The 12,466-nt window shown below is 33.4% G+C and overlaps 1 protein-coding gene across 1 annotated transcript; it reads right to left on the bottom strand.

Moving 5' to 3' along the window:
• Window positions 1-290: 290 nt before the first annotated feature.
• LOC128990313 (uncharacterized) lies at window positions 291-11,999 on the bottom strand. The gene is made up of 8 exons (XM_054412643.1): window positions 11,618-11,999; window positions 6,107-6,221; window positions 5,213-5,385; window positions 4,479-4,558; window positions 3,604-3,773; window positions 2,851-3,032; window positions 2,397-2,631; window positions 291-706 (listed from the first exon to the last, which is right to left on the bottom strand). The coding sequence occupies exons 1-8, from the start codon at window positions 11,890-11,892 to the stop codon at window positions 407-409; spliced, it is 1,530 nt and encodes a 509-aa protein (XP_054268618.1). The 5' UTR covers window positions 11,893-11,999; the 3' UTR covers window positions 291-406.
• Between the last annotated feature and the right edge of the window lie 467 nt (window positions 12,000-12,466).

The following is a 12,466-nucleotide window of genomic DNA, read 5'->3' as shown; positions in this document are numbered from 1 at the left end:
AAGGTATCTCACTCCATTCCACTTATTATCATTCTCTAATTTTTTTGCGTAAAATATGACCATAGCATCCCATAACCTTAATTTATTGTGTCAACAATGTAGTTTTACAGAGTGATACCAGCTACACAAGGTATCTCACTCCATTCCACTTATTATCATTCACTAATTTTTTGCGTAAAAATATCACCATAGCATCCCATAACCTTAATTTATTGTATCAACAATGTAGTTTTACAGAGTGATACCAGCTACACAAGGTATCTCACTCCATTCCACTTATTATCATTCACTCATTTTTTGCGTAAAAATATCACCATAGCATCCCATAACCTTAATTTATTGTATCAACAATGTAATAATTAGTCAAACAAGTGGGAGATAAAAGGAGAAACCCATGTTTACTAGTTCAAGTATGGTAACGGAAATGTTTCTTGCCCGGTTCATCTTCCAGATCAACAGCACTGTAGTAATTCTTGTATTTATTGATGGTAGTTAGCAGTTGGCGTCTCATCTCCTTGTTAGGCACTCGCACCAGGTGACGCCCAGTAAAACTCTGACCTGTAGGCACATACGACAGATAGCCGAGCTCGACCAGCAAGCTCAGCACTGTGTCTGCGTAATGTAGCTCACGATGCAACTCAGGCTTATGGATCAAATCCCGCAGCCGTATCACATCGTCTGGAGCATATATCTTTTTTAATTTGACCTAATAACAAAAAAAAACACATTTTTAGATACCTACCATATAATTTATGAAGTTTTTGTTGGTGAGGAAACAAATAAATAGATATTATAAGTCATAATATACAAGAATTCCAGAACTTCTGGAGTGCAGTACAGTAGTGTCCAAGCAAGAATATCATTTTGATTTTTGATTGAGCCTGATAGTGACTGTTGTGATAAATTTCAAATTTAATAAATAGCATACAAAAGAGATTTTTTTTTACTTTCTCTGTAACCAATAATTGTACAAAACACTTCAATACTAAATAAATTATTTGTTTTTGTAAGCTCTTTAAAATCATTTGAAGAGAAATTGGGATACCCCATAAAACCCCGTTACCATGGTTCGATCATGCTCGTTAACGAACTCATTCAAGTTTATCTCGCCTTACACCTCCAAGCCAAATTACATTAAATTAAATCGGAACAAAATTACTCCAGTTATCATGTTCACGGACACACATATATACGCAGGATGTCCCACAAAGAGGTTTAATCGTTTCATTTTATATTTCTTGCTCATTTATTTATATAGGCACCAAATATTTTGAAACTACACAATTTATAAAGTAGGGTTTAACAATATAATGGGAAAATTTCAGCTCATCCCTACTCCTAGTAAAAACAAGTGGCATATTGAAAATTTTACCAATTTGCTTCCTATAAAAACCCCTTTCTTGAGTTATTGTCTTACGAGCGTTAATCGTACGGCCGCTGAAGGCCGGCGGCTGACTTACGAGTGCCGCTCGCTCGTGTCACTGCTATGCAGCGCCATTTTAGTTATTTTATTATTATTTTTCCCCCTTTTCGTTTCTTCTTACTTTTATGATGTTTATAAATATCTTGCTTCTTGTTTGCGTATTTACTCATTTATTTTTGTGATTATCAAACAAGGTTGTGATGCCATGGAAACCATGTATGTAACTACTTCCCTATAGAGAAAATTCGCTAAAAAAAACTATAAAGATAGAGCTACAAAACTTGGTATGAAATCACTGAGAATCATAATAATTTAATAATTTAAAAACATTACCTATTCAGCGATACTTAGCTCCTAAGGGAGATGGGCCCGCTAGGAGTCAGAAGTACATCTTAAATGTAAACATAGGTTGATATGCAAATAAAATTAAAGGCTTTTCTTAGAAAAGTACAATGCCACCAACCCGAACTCAAACAGACAACCGAGTAAAAAATGACAGCTGTTCAAAGATTCATTGATAAAATTTAAAATTTAATGATTTAAAACTACTTCCTCAGGACAGCGACCATTATAAGTAAATATAGTAATGCTTTTAGGATTATTTTTTTTTGCTCGTATCTACGCCAGTGGCATTTTTGTAATGAAGTCAAGTCAAATTAAATCAAATCAAAGCTTATTTTATTTTATCTGTATAATATCGCCCATAAGAAATTATTTATTTTTATTCACCAATGTAGATAGGTACTATGCATTGAATTGTGTATTACAGGACATTCTTGCACCAAAAAAGAGGAAGTGACACTTTACTGCCCTATAACACAGTAAATAATTAACAAAAACCAAAAAGGTAATTGGTTAAAACTGTTCTTGAAACTGGGTTATATCATAAAAAAAATAAATAATTAATTTCTGTTTAACAGGTCCCAACCTCCTCCTACAACCGGCATACTTATTAAAAAACACTTTGATATACCTTTCTTTCACGGCCTTCAGTGAGTAAGGTGATCTCATTTCTCAGGGCTGGGACTCGTAAAAGGTTTACTAAATTGATGGGGATTCCAGGTCCTTCCCAATAGTCTCGCACCGTCTTGTATACCAACATATGAGTCAAGGACCATGGGTTGTACATGGTGAGGTTACCACAGGTGGTCTTGTAGCCTCCGTACGAGGTCTCTACACGATGGACCATGTCAGTAGTCAGGTTGAGCCTGTTGACATGATATAATAACATAGCTAAGATGTGTTGTTATATCTGAAAAAGTGTATTCTTCAGAGTGTCAGCCAAAATGACGGACATTGATCATAACTTTTTGGGTAGGTTTATTATCTGTTGTAATAGAAATATATACTGTAAAAGTAAAATGCACCTTTGCTTGAAAAATAAGAAACGGTAACGGGTTTTTAAAAGCTTTTGATAACAGTACTACCTATCTGATGAAAACAGTTGTTCAACTTCTGCTAGTGTCAGTCCATGGAAGCCAGTGTAGGAGTGGTCCTCTAAGAAGCGACACACGTGTACATAGCCGAGACTGTACAATGCTGGCGACCCTGCTATGTAGGACATACCTGAGATGAGGCCTCGAGATGTATGAGAGTTCTTCTGCAAAGTCTGTAATACGAGTTATCAGTCAGCTTGTTAAGCCTGATAGATTAGCTAGTGCTGGATATTAGCTTTGTAGTTTGCTATTTATAAGTAAACTCAGCGATTCACTTACTTATTAGAAAATCATCATCCAGCTTAGTAAATCGTCAGATAGCTGGAAAGTTATCAGTTAGCTTAGAAAGCTCTCTGAGTTATACCATAGTCAATGGTTATACCTTAGTCAGTCATCAGATTGTTGAAATATTAGCTATTTCAATTAACTAGATAATGACAAAGTAATCTGGTCACCAACTAGCTTGGCAAGTCCTCCATTGCCCTCCACCCCGGTTTGTGTTCTTCAATTTGAGAACACATGTCCAGAAAATCAAGTGGTGGGATAAACATAAGATTATCGGTAGGTTTTATGATTTCCCACATTTTTGAGTCACCTAAATGAGTTTTTCAAAATTAAACCATCTAGTGGATTTACTGAATATTTTTTTTTTTTTTTATAAGCATAGATCAAATATTTGTATACCCTTTGTACAAGTATTAAAGAAAAAAAAATAAATTTTAAAAAGTGATATACTGAACGAACCTTGAGAATAATGGATGACACGAGACGATAAATTCCTCCCATGATGTCTTCCGTTAGAGCGAACAGAATAGCATTGATTGCTGGAGAGTCAAAATTTTCGATGAGGACATAAACCTTACGGTTGTCATAATGGCGATACAAGAATCTTGACAAGGATCTCAAGCTATCATCTAAAATCAAGTGATAAAAAAAGTCTTAAGGTCGATTTTGTCAAGAGACACAAAAAACATTTATTTTAACTACTTTTTGTTGAAAAATTACAATAACATAGACATCTAATCTACACATGTAATACACACACCAAAAATTTTTATAGATAATTCCCTAATACAAATCAATTAATATTGGTAAGATAAATTATTTGTATAAAATAATAAAATAAAGGCTCAATAGAGCAATGGGGGAATTGCGGCACCATCTTCAAACTGAATGCTTCGAACAGATAAATGTGAGATGGCTTAAAATTGAACAAGTCACAAAATGATACCACAATGTACCATGACTTAAGCAAACCATTTGATTGTGTGGTGCACAACGTTTAGGTCTACAAGCTTCAGTTAAAAAATTGACTTGTAGTGCATATAGCAAGCAGCATTAAAAATTGTATATTTAAAAAAAAATCTTTGACTAATACAGTTTTAGCCAGTGTTTTGGAGCAAACCTGGTCAAACTGTTTAAAACTTAAATCATATTGGGTTATAGCACACTGATGATAGAAAAGACAACTAATTCGGGATTAAGTATGATTAAATTGAGATTAATTTTTATCAAAGCAAATCATTAGATCATGACAACAAGTGGTCAACATTTTGTTCAGGTACCTCCATTTTAGAAATGTATGAAATAAGAAACACAAACTGGAGTACAGTACTTACATAAGTCTGTCTCAAGCATTTTTGAATAGCCGCTTGTGCTGCACCAGTTTTTGACTGTCGCTTTTTCATTTGAGTTCAACCTTCATGAAACATTTTTTTTTTTTATTATGACTGAATAAAGATAAATTTGGCATGAAGCTTTCTTTCATTTGGCTAACAGATTAGTGATCCACTCCATATTTTATTTAAAAAAATCTCAGTAAACAGAGAAAATCAGTTATCAACATAATATACACAACCCCATATTTTCAAGATCCTATTAGTTTATTTTTAAGATTCATTTTATTGAAGCGTACTTTAAACTCGTTTATATTTAGCAGCCTGCACTGATCTTATGTGTAGAGGTCTAAGACTAAAACTATTCAAGCTACTATTTCATTTTCACGAACATTTTTTCAGTTGAATGCTCAATCGGTAGCACAACAGACTTTGAATCCTAGACAGTGATGTCGTGAGTTCAGATCCAGGTACCTGCCTCAAATGTTTATCAATAGAATTCACCCTTGTACTGTACTGGCTCACCCCTTGCTTTACTCGATATGTTCCACGGGAGGGGTCGAGAGTTATGTGAACGGGCAAACGCACAAAAAGACTGCCAACCTCTTAGAAATAAATTAAATTTATAAATTATAAGTAGTTTTGATAAAGTAAATATCAAAAAGTGTTGAAACCCTGATATTCATTTAGGAGCACCATGTTGTAGGTAACCATTGTATTTCTGTGGGGTATTGTACCTGTCACTCTTTCTGAGATACGCGTGGTCGACGTAGCTGCGATGTACAATGTACTTCATCTGTTCCACAGCAACATCATAACTCATTACATGGATATTGTCATACTCCATGTCTACATGTATTACAGGATGCTTGCCAAAATACTGATCCATGAAGGTTTGGTTCTCCGCAATCTAATATTCAGAAATAAAAGTCAGTTTTAACTATGGCTGAGTAGCTGAGTATATAGTGCCTGCCTGGTATTTAAAAAGTTACTGGTTCAAACTTGAGGATGGTAAATAACTTTTTAATGGTCTGAAATTATTATTTGCTACCCCCTAAGGGGGGCCTCACTAGGAATCGGTAGAAAGTCGTAAACGTAAGCATCGGTCGATATGCTCATCAAATTAAAGGTATTTATTATTAGTAGATTACAATGCAGCTCAAAAGAACAAATGGCAGCTGTTCAAAGATTCTAAATGGCAGATTCAAGATCTTTGAACGTCTGCCATTTTTGACTCGGTTGTCCGTTTGAGTTTAAATTTATTGTATTCTGCTAGTAAAGGCCTTCAATTCGATGTACATATCGACATATTCAATGTACCTATGCTCCTGTTTAAGATTTCCTTCTGACTCCTTACAATCCTTCTGTCCCCATGATATCACAGAAAACTGATAATTCCTTCAAAATTCATGTGTCATGTTGCTGTACCAATTCTTATTAATTTATCTGTTATCGTTCAGAACATATTAAACCTGTGTGGGACTTTATTTACACCCTGTATATATGCCTACAATATTTATCTTCAAGTATGTAAAACAAATTATTTACAATAAAGCTACATTTATAACCAATTGTATATCTACATCAGACAAATATAATGATTGTAGTCTTTTGAACATAAAAAAACTTACTTTGAGTCTGTTCTCAACAAACAGTCTGTAGTTATCAGTATCCCGGATTGGAAGATGAAAGTTGAAAACTTTTGTCTTCCTGTTACCCTCATCATCTACCTCAATCTCCAAAAATCTACACAGAAATCAACAAACTGTAACTGAGATAGATAAGTTAATGAGTAACAGTATAAAATGTCCAATGATTGATAATAAAAAACACTAGTTACATCTATCTTCTATATCTATCTATAATATTAAAACGAAACAGTGTTTTTTTATTTCACGATTCTGAATCAACCACTCGACGGATTTTCATGATTTTTGTGTTGAAAGAAAGATAATTTTGAGAACTAGGGAATGTCGAAGCCATAATTATAGTTTAGGGTCCCAGTTTTTTCAAAATTATGTTTTAATTTTTAAAAAGTCTAGCAGCCGAAGATTCTAAACAACTAGCTTTTGGCATAAAATAATTTGCTTAACATAACAGCTGTAAACATTCAGCTTTTGTATCACAAATTCAGCATTTGGATAAAAATATAAAGACATACTTAGGGTTGACTTATTTATACTATGTGTAATGCTAATCATTGATACGTTCAATTCTTCTGTAAGAGGATGGCAGATTAATGTAATATACATAGTAAAATACTAGGATGTTCAAATTATTTTTTAAAGCAACCTTTGTAATCTTCGGTTTGTTTTAGAGCAATATAATTTGTTTTAACTAACAGCTGGTTAAATATAAACTATGGAACTATGAGGTTATTTTATTTTTGTCATTGATTATAGGAAATAAGTAAAATTAGTATAGATAATTAGACCACAGTTTTAACCAAAATTAATTAAACCATAGTACAAATCGAGGCTCTGTACACGAGGCTTAATAAAAAAGGATAAATGCAAATTATTTTACTGCTACACGTTTCAAGGAAAGATTAGAAAAATAGCAATGTTTACATGTTTTAATTCTTCATGGTAGCTTTTTGTTTACAATTAATGTTTGTCTGCTTTAACTTTGTTTGGATTAGGCCCGGAAATATTGATGTCATAAAAAGAAGATCAAGAATAATCAGGAATCACGATTTAAAATTACCACCACAACCTCAGCCGGGTTTTATACAAAGATAAACGGATGGATGACATAGATTGAACACAACGTCAACACTGACCTAGGATACTGCAATTAGACAAACCATCCTTTTATGAAATCGTGTTCAGTTGTGGTTACGTTTGGGGGCGCCTATATCAGCGCCCCCAAACGTGAAAATATCACTTTTCTTTCAACTATGAATATATTGTATTTTAAATTAACTAATATGGGAAATTACGATGTACAAATTCAATGAGGGTGGGTAATTATCAAGGATAGAACTGAAAACGGTATGGATAACAAACATTGACAATTACGTCATTAGCTTTACTAGCGTTTTTACTTTTTATATTCCTGCTACATGTGACCAGTTCTTTTTTTCAAATGAATGTTATTTGAACCAAACAGCTGTTTCAAAACAAACTGTTATTGTTTTTACTTTTCTTTGTTTACACTTATTTATTTAGCAATCAATGCAGTGAAATTGATATAAGGGATATGTGTGACGATTAGTTTTGATGTTAGGACACCAAAGTTAAATTATGTGTACTGTGAATTTTATTGGATACTATCGTTTTATTTTAGGTCGTTTCTATTCAGACCTACTGGAAATTGTGTACCTATAGTAGTTGTATTGTGGTGATAACAATTGTGGAAGAGGCAGGTATGCTATGGAAGGTGGTATCGTTGACTAGGTCTATACACTTCTCAATTGACTTGGCTGTGCTATTACTCTCATTACTGTAGGCAACTTATAATCAGTGTGCGTCTGTGCGAATCGGCTGCAAATCTCACTTCAACGCTTTTCACATCGTTAAAATTTCAGAATTGCTGTTTTATTGTAAAATTATCGGATTTAAAATGCATATCGTATAGGCCTATGATCGAATAAAAACATATTTGGTCACACAACATTTGTTTACAAGATGATTTTTCACATTAAAACTGCAAGAAACTTTGTCTTTATATGTGTAAACTAGCTGATCTGAATTGTACACGGTTTTAACCTAGGAGGATTAAACATAAAGGAGAGGCCACGCGTATAGGAATACACTTGTTGCGGTGAAGCCAGCTTTAGCAGAACACTAGAGGGGCACGCGGAGCCGTAGAGTGGCAAAAAGCCTCGGCTATAACATGGGAGAGATAGGGAAAAACGCGACGCGCGCTGTTTCGAATTAAAATTTCCGCTAAACTAAAACACCTGTGTTATTCACCGATGGCATTCTTAAAGTAAATTAAATTTCCTATCGAATGGTGTCAATCATTCCTATAAAAACTATTATTTATTATTTATTATTGAAGATCAAAGTTGAAAGAATTGACCTGGACTTTGAACATATGGTTACTTTAATTACGTTTTTGAAAAAAATATGATGTATCTACACAAATTAACAATTTATTCGTGTTCCTTAAGAGTTTCTCGAAATAAAAAAATATATTTACCTATATTTAAAAGTGGTATTTAGAAATATAATTACAATCAAGTTTTTTTTTTATTTTTCCAGTTTATAAAACAATCTTACTAATAATAGGTTAAAAGGCAAATTTTAATTCGGGTGGTGAAATACATTTAAATTTGCATTTTTCATAGTTTTCTCGATTTGTTAATATCATTTTTTGCTAGTTTTAAGTCATTTATGTGCTAGGCAGGTGATTTGAAATAGGTAGACAAAGTTAAGAAAAAATGCAAAGCCGCTCTATCTTTTTTACACTAACAGCCGTTACAATAAAATTACAATCATAAAAAGTAAAACAATTTCTTGGCAATCAAGTTCTTGATTTTTTAAATATCATATTGAACTATATTTGATCTGTTTGCCCAAAGAAACTTTGAGTAAAAAGTGTAAATGTTCAACAATCATCGCGTCTTCTGACCGCAAAAGTGTGTTTATCATTCTTTTAAAGGATTAAAACTTATTTTATTTCTCTTTAAGAAAATGTTCAAATACACATGCAGTACTACTCATGATTTGAGTTTTAATTTATGAACAGTAAAATCCATTCTTGATATGGCGGGATTTGAACCCGGGACCCCATGAACCGGAGTCCTGCGCTCTGGTTAGAGTATTATAAATAATACACAATACAAGTATGGCAAAAAATAAAAACAAGGACAAAGAATTCCAAAAAATAAGTCATCCTTGTGTAAATTACTCATCTTTGAACGTACTATTGGTTCATAAATATGACTTTCCTCTTAATAGGTTCCTAATATTACGGTTAGAATTTAACTTTTTAATTTTCGTAGCATGATGAAGTCTAATTTTTAAATAGTTAATTGATATTTCTGTTACGAAATCTTCCAGTAACGCATCCAACGCAGTATGAGAGGGGGGCGGGAGAGTAGCGCTGCCTCCCCAGTACGCTGGCTTCAACGAAACTACAGCGTGTCCTCTCCTTGACTACTGAATTCCCGTACGTAGGACGGGCTAACACCTCGTATGTTATTAAAATAAAACTTTTTTAATAGTAAATGCACATTTCATTCATAGCAAAGCATGTTTTCCTAACATTGAATTGAAAATTTCCAGAATGTAAAGTTATTGAATGAACAAAGTATTCCCATGGGAAACTTTCATGGGGACAAACCGGTATCTGGATAAGATAAAGATAAGCTAGGGGTCGGGAATAAGGTCCTCCCTTTTTTCGGTAGTGTAGGCCTATTACTTTACTGTTACATAGGTACATCACTACTTATGATGATGATCTATCTAAAACCATATAAAGATTCGTTATTTTTTAAGTTGTGTTTTAAGTTGAGCAGTTCTGAAGAGGAGGATATGTTTTCGTTACAGAAATGTTCCACTTCTACCGCACACAGCAAGTACGCTGTGCCACTCTAGTGGAAATATTGCGCTTTCTATTCTTCCGAGAGTTTTGGCAGTGGAACAATTCCACGGTGTCCACGTTGCAACAATTCCAGTGAGCACGTTCTCATTAAATTAAATCTAAAGTATTCAACCACAATATTTCCCATTTGCAAGGCATCATGTGGCAGTGACACACCGCGCTTCCTGTGTGCTATGAGCTTAATGAAGCAATTTTGTTTATTTTAACATAGTTCTCTATATAACAGGAAGAACAAATATTCTAACACAACTATAAAATTTCCATGGATCGTTTACTAGAAAATGAATGGACTATTCTTACCAGAACCAGAAAATAATTATAAAACATGTAATAGAGTGAAAATTTAAAAACGTACGTTTTCAGGAAAAGCACTTTGCAAATTCTTTTCCCCTTTTTTCAAAACTTTTATTATTTTTTTTATTTCATTAACATTTGAAGTTTCATAAAATGTCCATGGTAACGCAATATCTTTGGTAGTTTCTTTTTAAAAGAGCATCTTTAGTGGAAAAACACAAAATCCTGTCACGACCATAACGGACATTTAAATGAATATTAAAAATAGTTAATATTATTTTTATAACTATGTTTTGCTATAAACTAATTTACTTTTATGACCATTATACAATAAAAAGGTCACTGAGCTTTTGGTATATTTGGTCTTTCTAGAAAAAAATAAAAACACTCAAAAAATTGAAAAAAAGCCAATAAAATCTTTTTAAGTTTGCATAACTCCGAAAAAACTTACCTGAGACCCGAAAAATCGTTATGTGTGTATAGAGGTGTGCTTCTTTTGTGTAAAAAAACTGCGATGGTCGTGAAACTTTGGTCGTGAAATTACGTGTTATTTGGCTCTGTTCTGGCGGTAGCCCTTCACCTCATGTTCGAGGATACAAAGTGGACTTCTAGGTTAATCTATCAATTGAAATATCTTATAAACAAAAATTAACACCATGTCTACTTCATCGAATGACTACGTACGGTCATGGACACACCAAAATTACAAAAAACACAATCTTTCCTTTATTAATCTTGTAATTCTTCCTTTCAACTCGAAACGACCGGCACTACAATCCTGACGTACACCCCGAACTAGTCTCTAAACCCAACTGACTCCATCGACGCCAGGCTTGCCACTGTCGTGCTCCAAAGTTGAAAATTTTTCCCAAATGGTCGTGACGCCAAATCGAGGGACAGACTTATTTTGTCATGGTAGTCAGTTTGTAATGACAATAAAATTATAATATGCTCCTTTTTTGTAATTTTAATAACCATTGATAACATAAAAATATGGCTTTATATATTTCGGCATGAATAATTAGTCTAAAAACAGCGTGAAAGTTGGAAAATGTACCCTAGGGACACGTCATGGTCGTGAATTTTGAGACTTTAAAAATACGAAAAAAATACCTAGAACCTATTTAAAACCAAATAAATGTGTGTAACATGTTGCCCCCGTCCCAAAAATATTAAAACACATAATAATAAACTACAAATCTAGTATCTACGAAGTAAAAGGCCAGGGACATGAAAACGTACGTTTTTAAATTTTCACTCAATAATCATAACCAGGCACTGTAAAAGTAACAAACCTTTTAAGCATGTTTACATTTGTTGATTTTCCAAAATGATTTGGAGCAGTAATGACAACTACTTCTTTATCTTCCACGAAAGTTTTGATAAACATTGACTTGTCAACAAATGATGCAGTCGTTGCGATCTCTGCAAAATCTGAAGAGCGGAGACTGAATTTAGGAGTATTCAGAAAATCCTCTTCAGAACTCGACAAATCCTCATTTTGTTTATTATCTTGAGCAAGGATTAATTCAGTAAAAATCATTAGAAATGGAGCAAGAGTTGAATACATGTTTATCTATTTTAAATGTTTACACACTTGTCACTTTCACATATCTAAGGTTGTATTCACTACAGTGGGCAGTTCAACTGTCATTGCAATGAAACATGTTTCCTCTGTTTACATCATCTTATCAGTGATGTGATTTTAACTGATACTTAATTAGCCCTCATATTATTGTAAGGTTCAGTCATTTAAACAATGCCAAGATTTGCAAATTTAACTTTATAAGTAGTAATAAATTAAAATAGTGTGTCAATCAATTACAATATTTTGATAACTTCACATCTTATTGAGCGGAGCGAGCGAAGCGAGCGAAGCTCTTTGAGATCGGACCTTATGCAAACTATGTAATCAATTAACTCAATAACGGCTGAACATATTGAATCCAAACTTACCAGGGGTATTTCGACAAATATTTTTGATGTTTCGAAACAAACAAATTTCAATTTGATGATACCTGTACAATTTAAGACTGACATAAAATTTGCAATGTTTAACATGCGTCTTATGAGTTGCCATGATGGTTACGAGATAACAACGTAGATGTAAACAAAGAATTGTAGCGTATGCAACTCGACATTCT

The sequence above is a fragment of the Macrosteles quadrilineatus genome, unplaced genomic scaffold (assembly GCF_028750875.1).
Source record: "Macrosteles quadrilineatus isolate MER2022 unplaced genomic scaffold, UCM_ALF_1.0 Scaffold_3__2_contigs__length_128488019, whole genome shotgun sequence".
Classification (NCBI taxonomy): domain Eukaryota; kingdom Metazoa; phylum Arthropoda; class Insecta; order Hemiptera; family Cicadellidae; genus Macrosteles; species Macrosteles quadrilineatus.
This window is presented reverse-complemented; position numbering and strand designations above follow the sequence as displayed.

Excerpts from the sequence above, each read along its gene's own strand:
- LOC128990313 (XM_054412643.1), bottom strand. The coding sequence starts at position 11,892 with ATGTATTCAACTCTTGCTCCATTTCTAATGATTTTTACTGAATTAATC. Across the intron at positions 5,386-6,106 it reads TTGTTGAGAACAGACTCAAA|ATTGCGGAGAACCAAACCTT; the intron begins GTAAGTTTTTTT and ends TCTGAATATTAG. Across the intron at positions 3,033-3,603 it reads TGTCATCCATTATTCTCAAG|ACTTTGCAGAAGAACTCTCA; the intron begins GTTCGTTCAGTA and ends CTCGTATTACAG.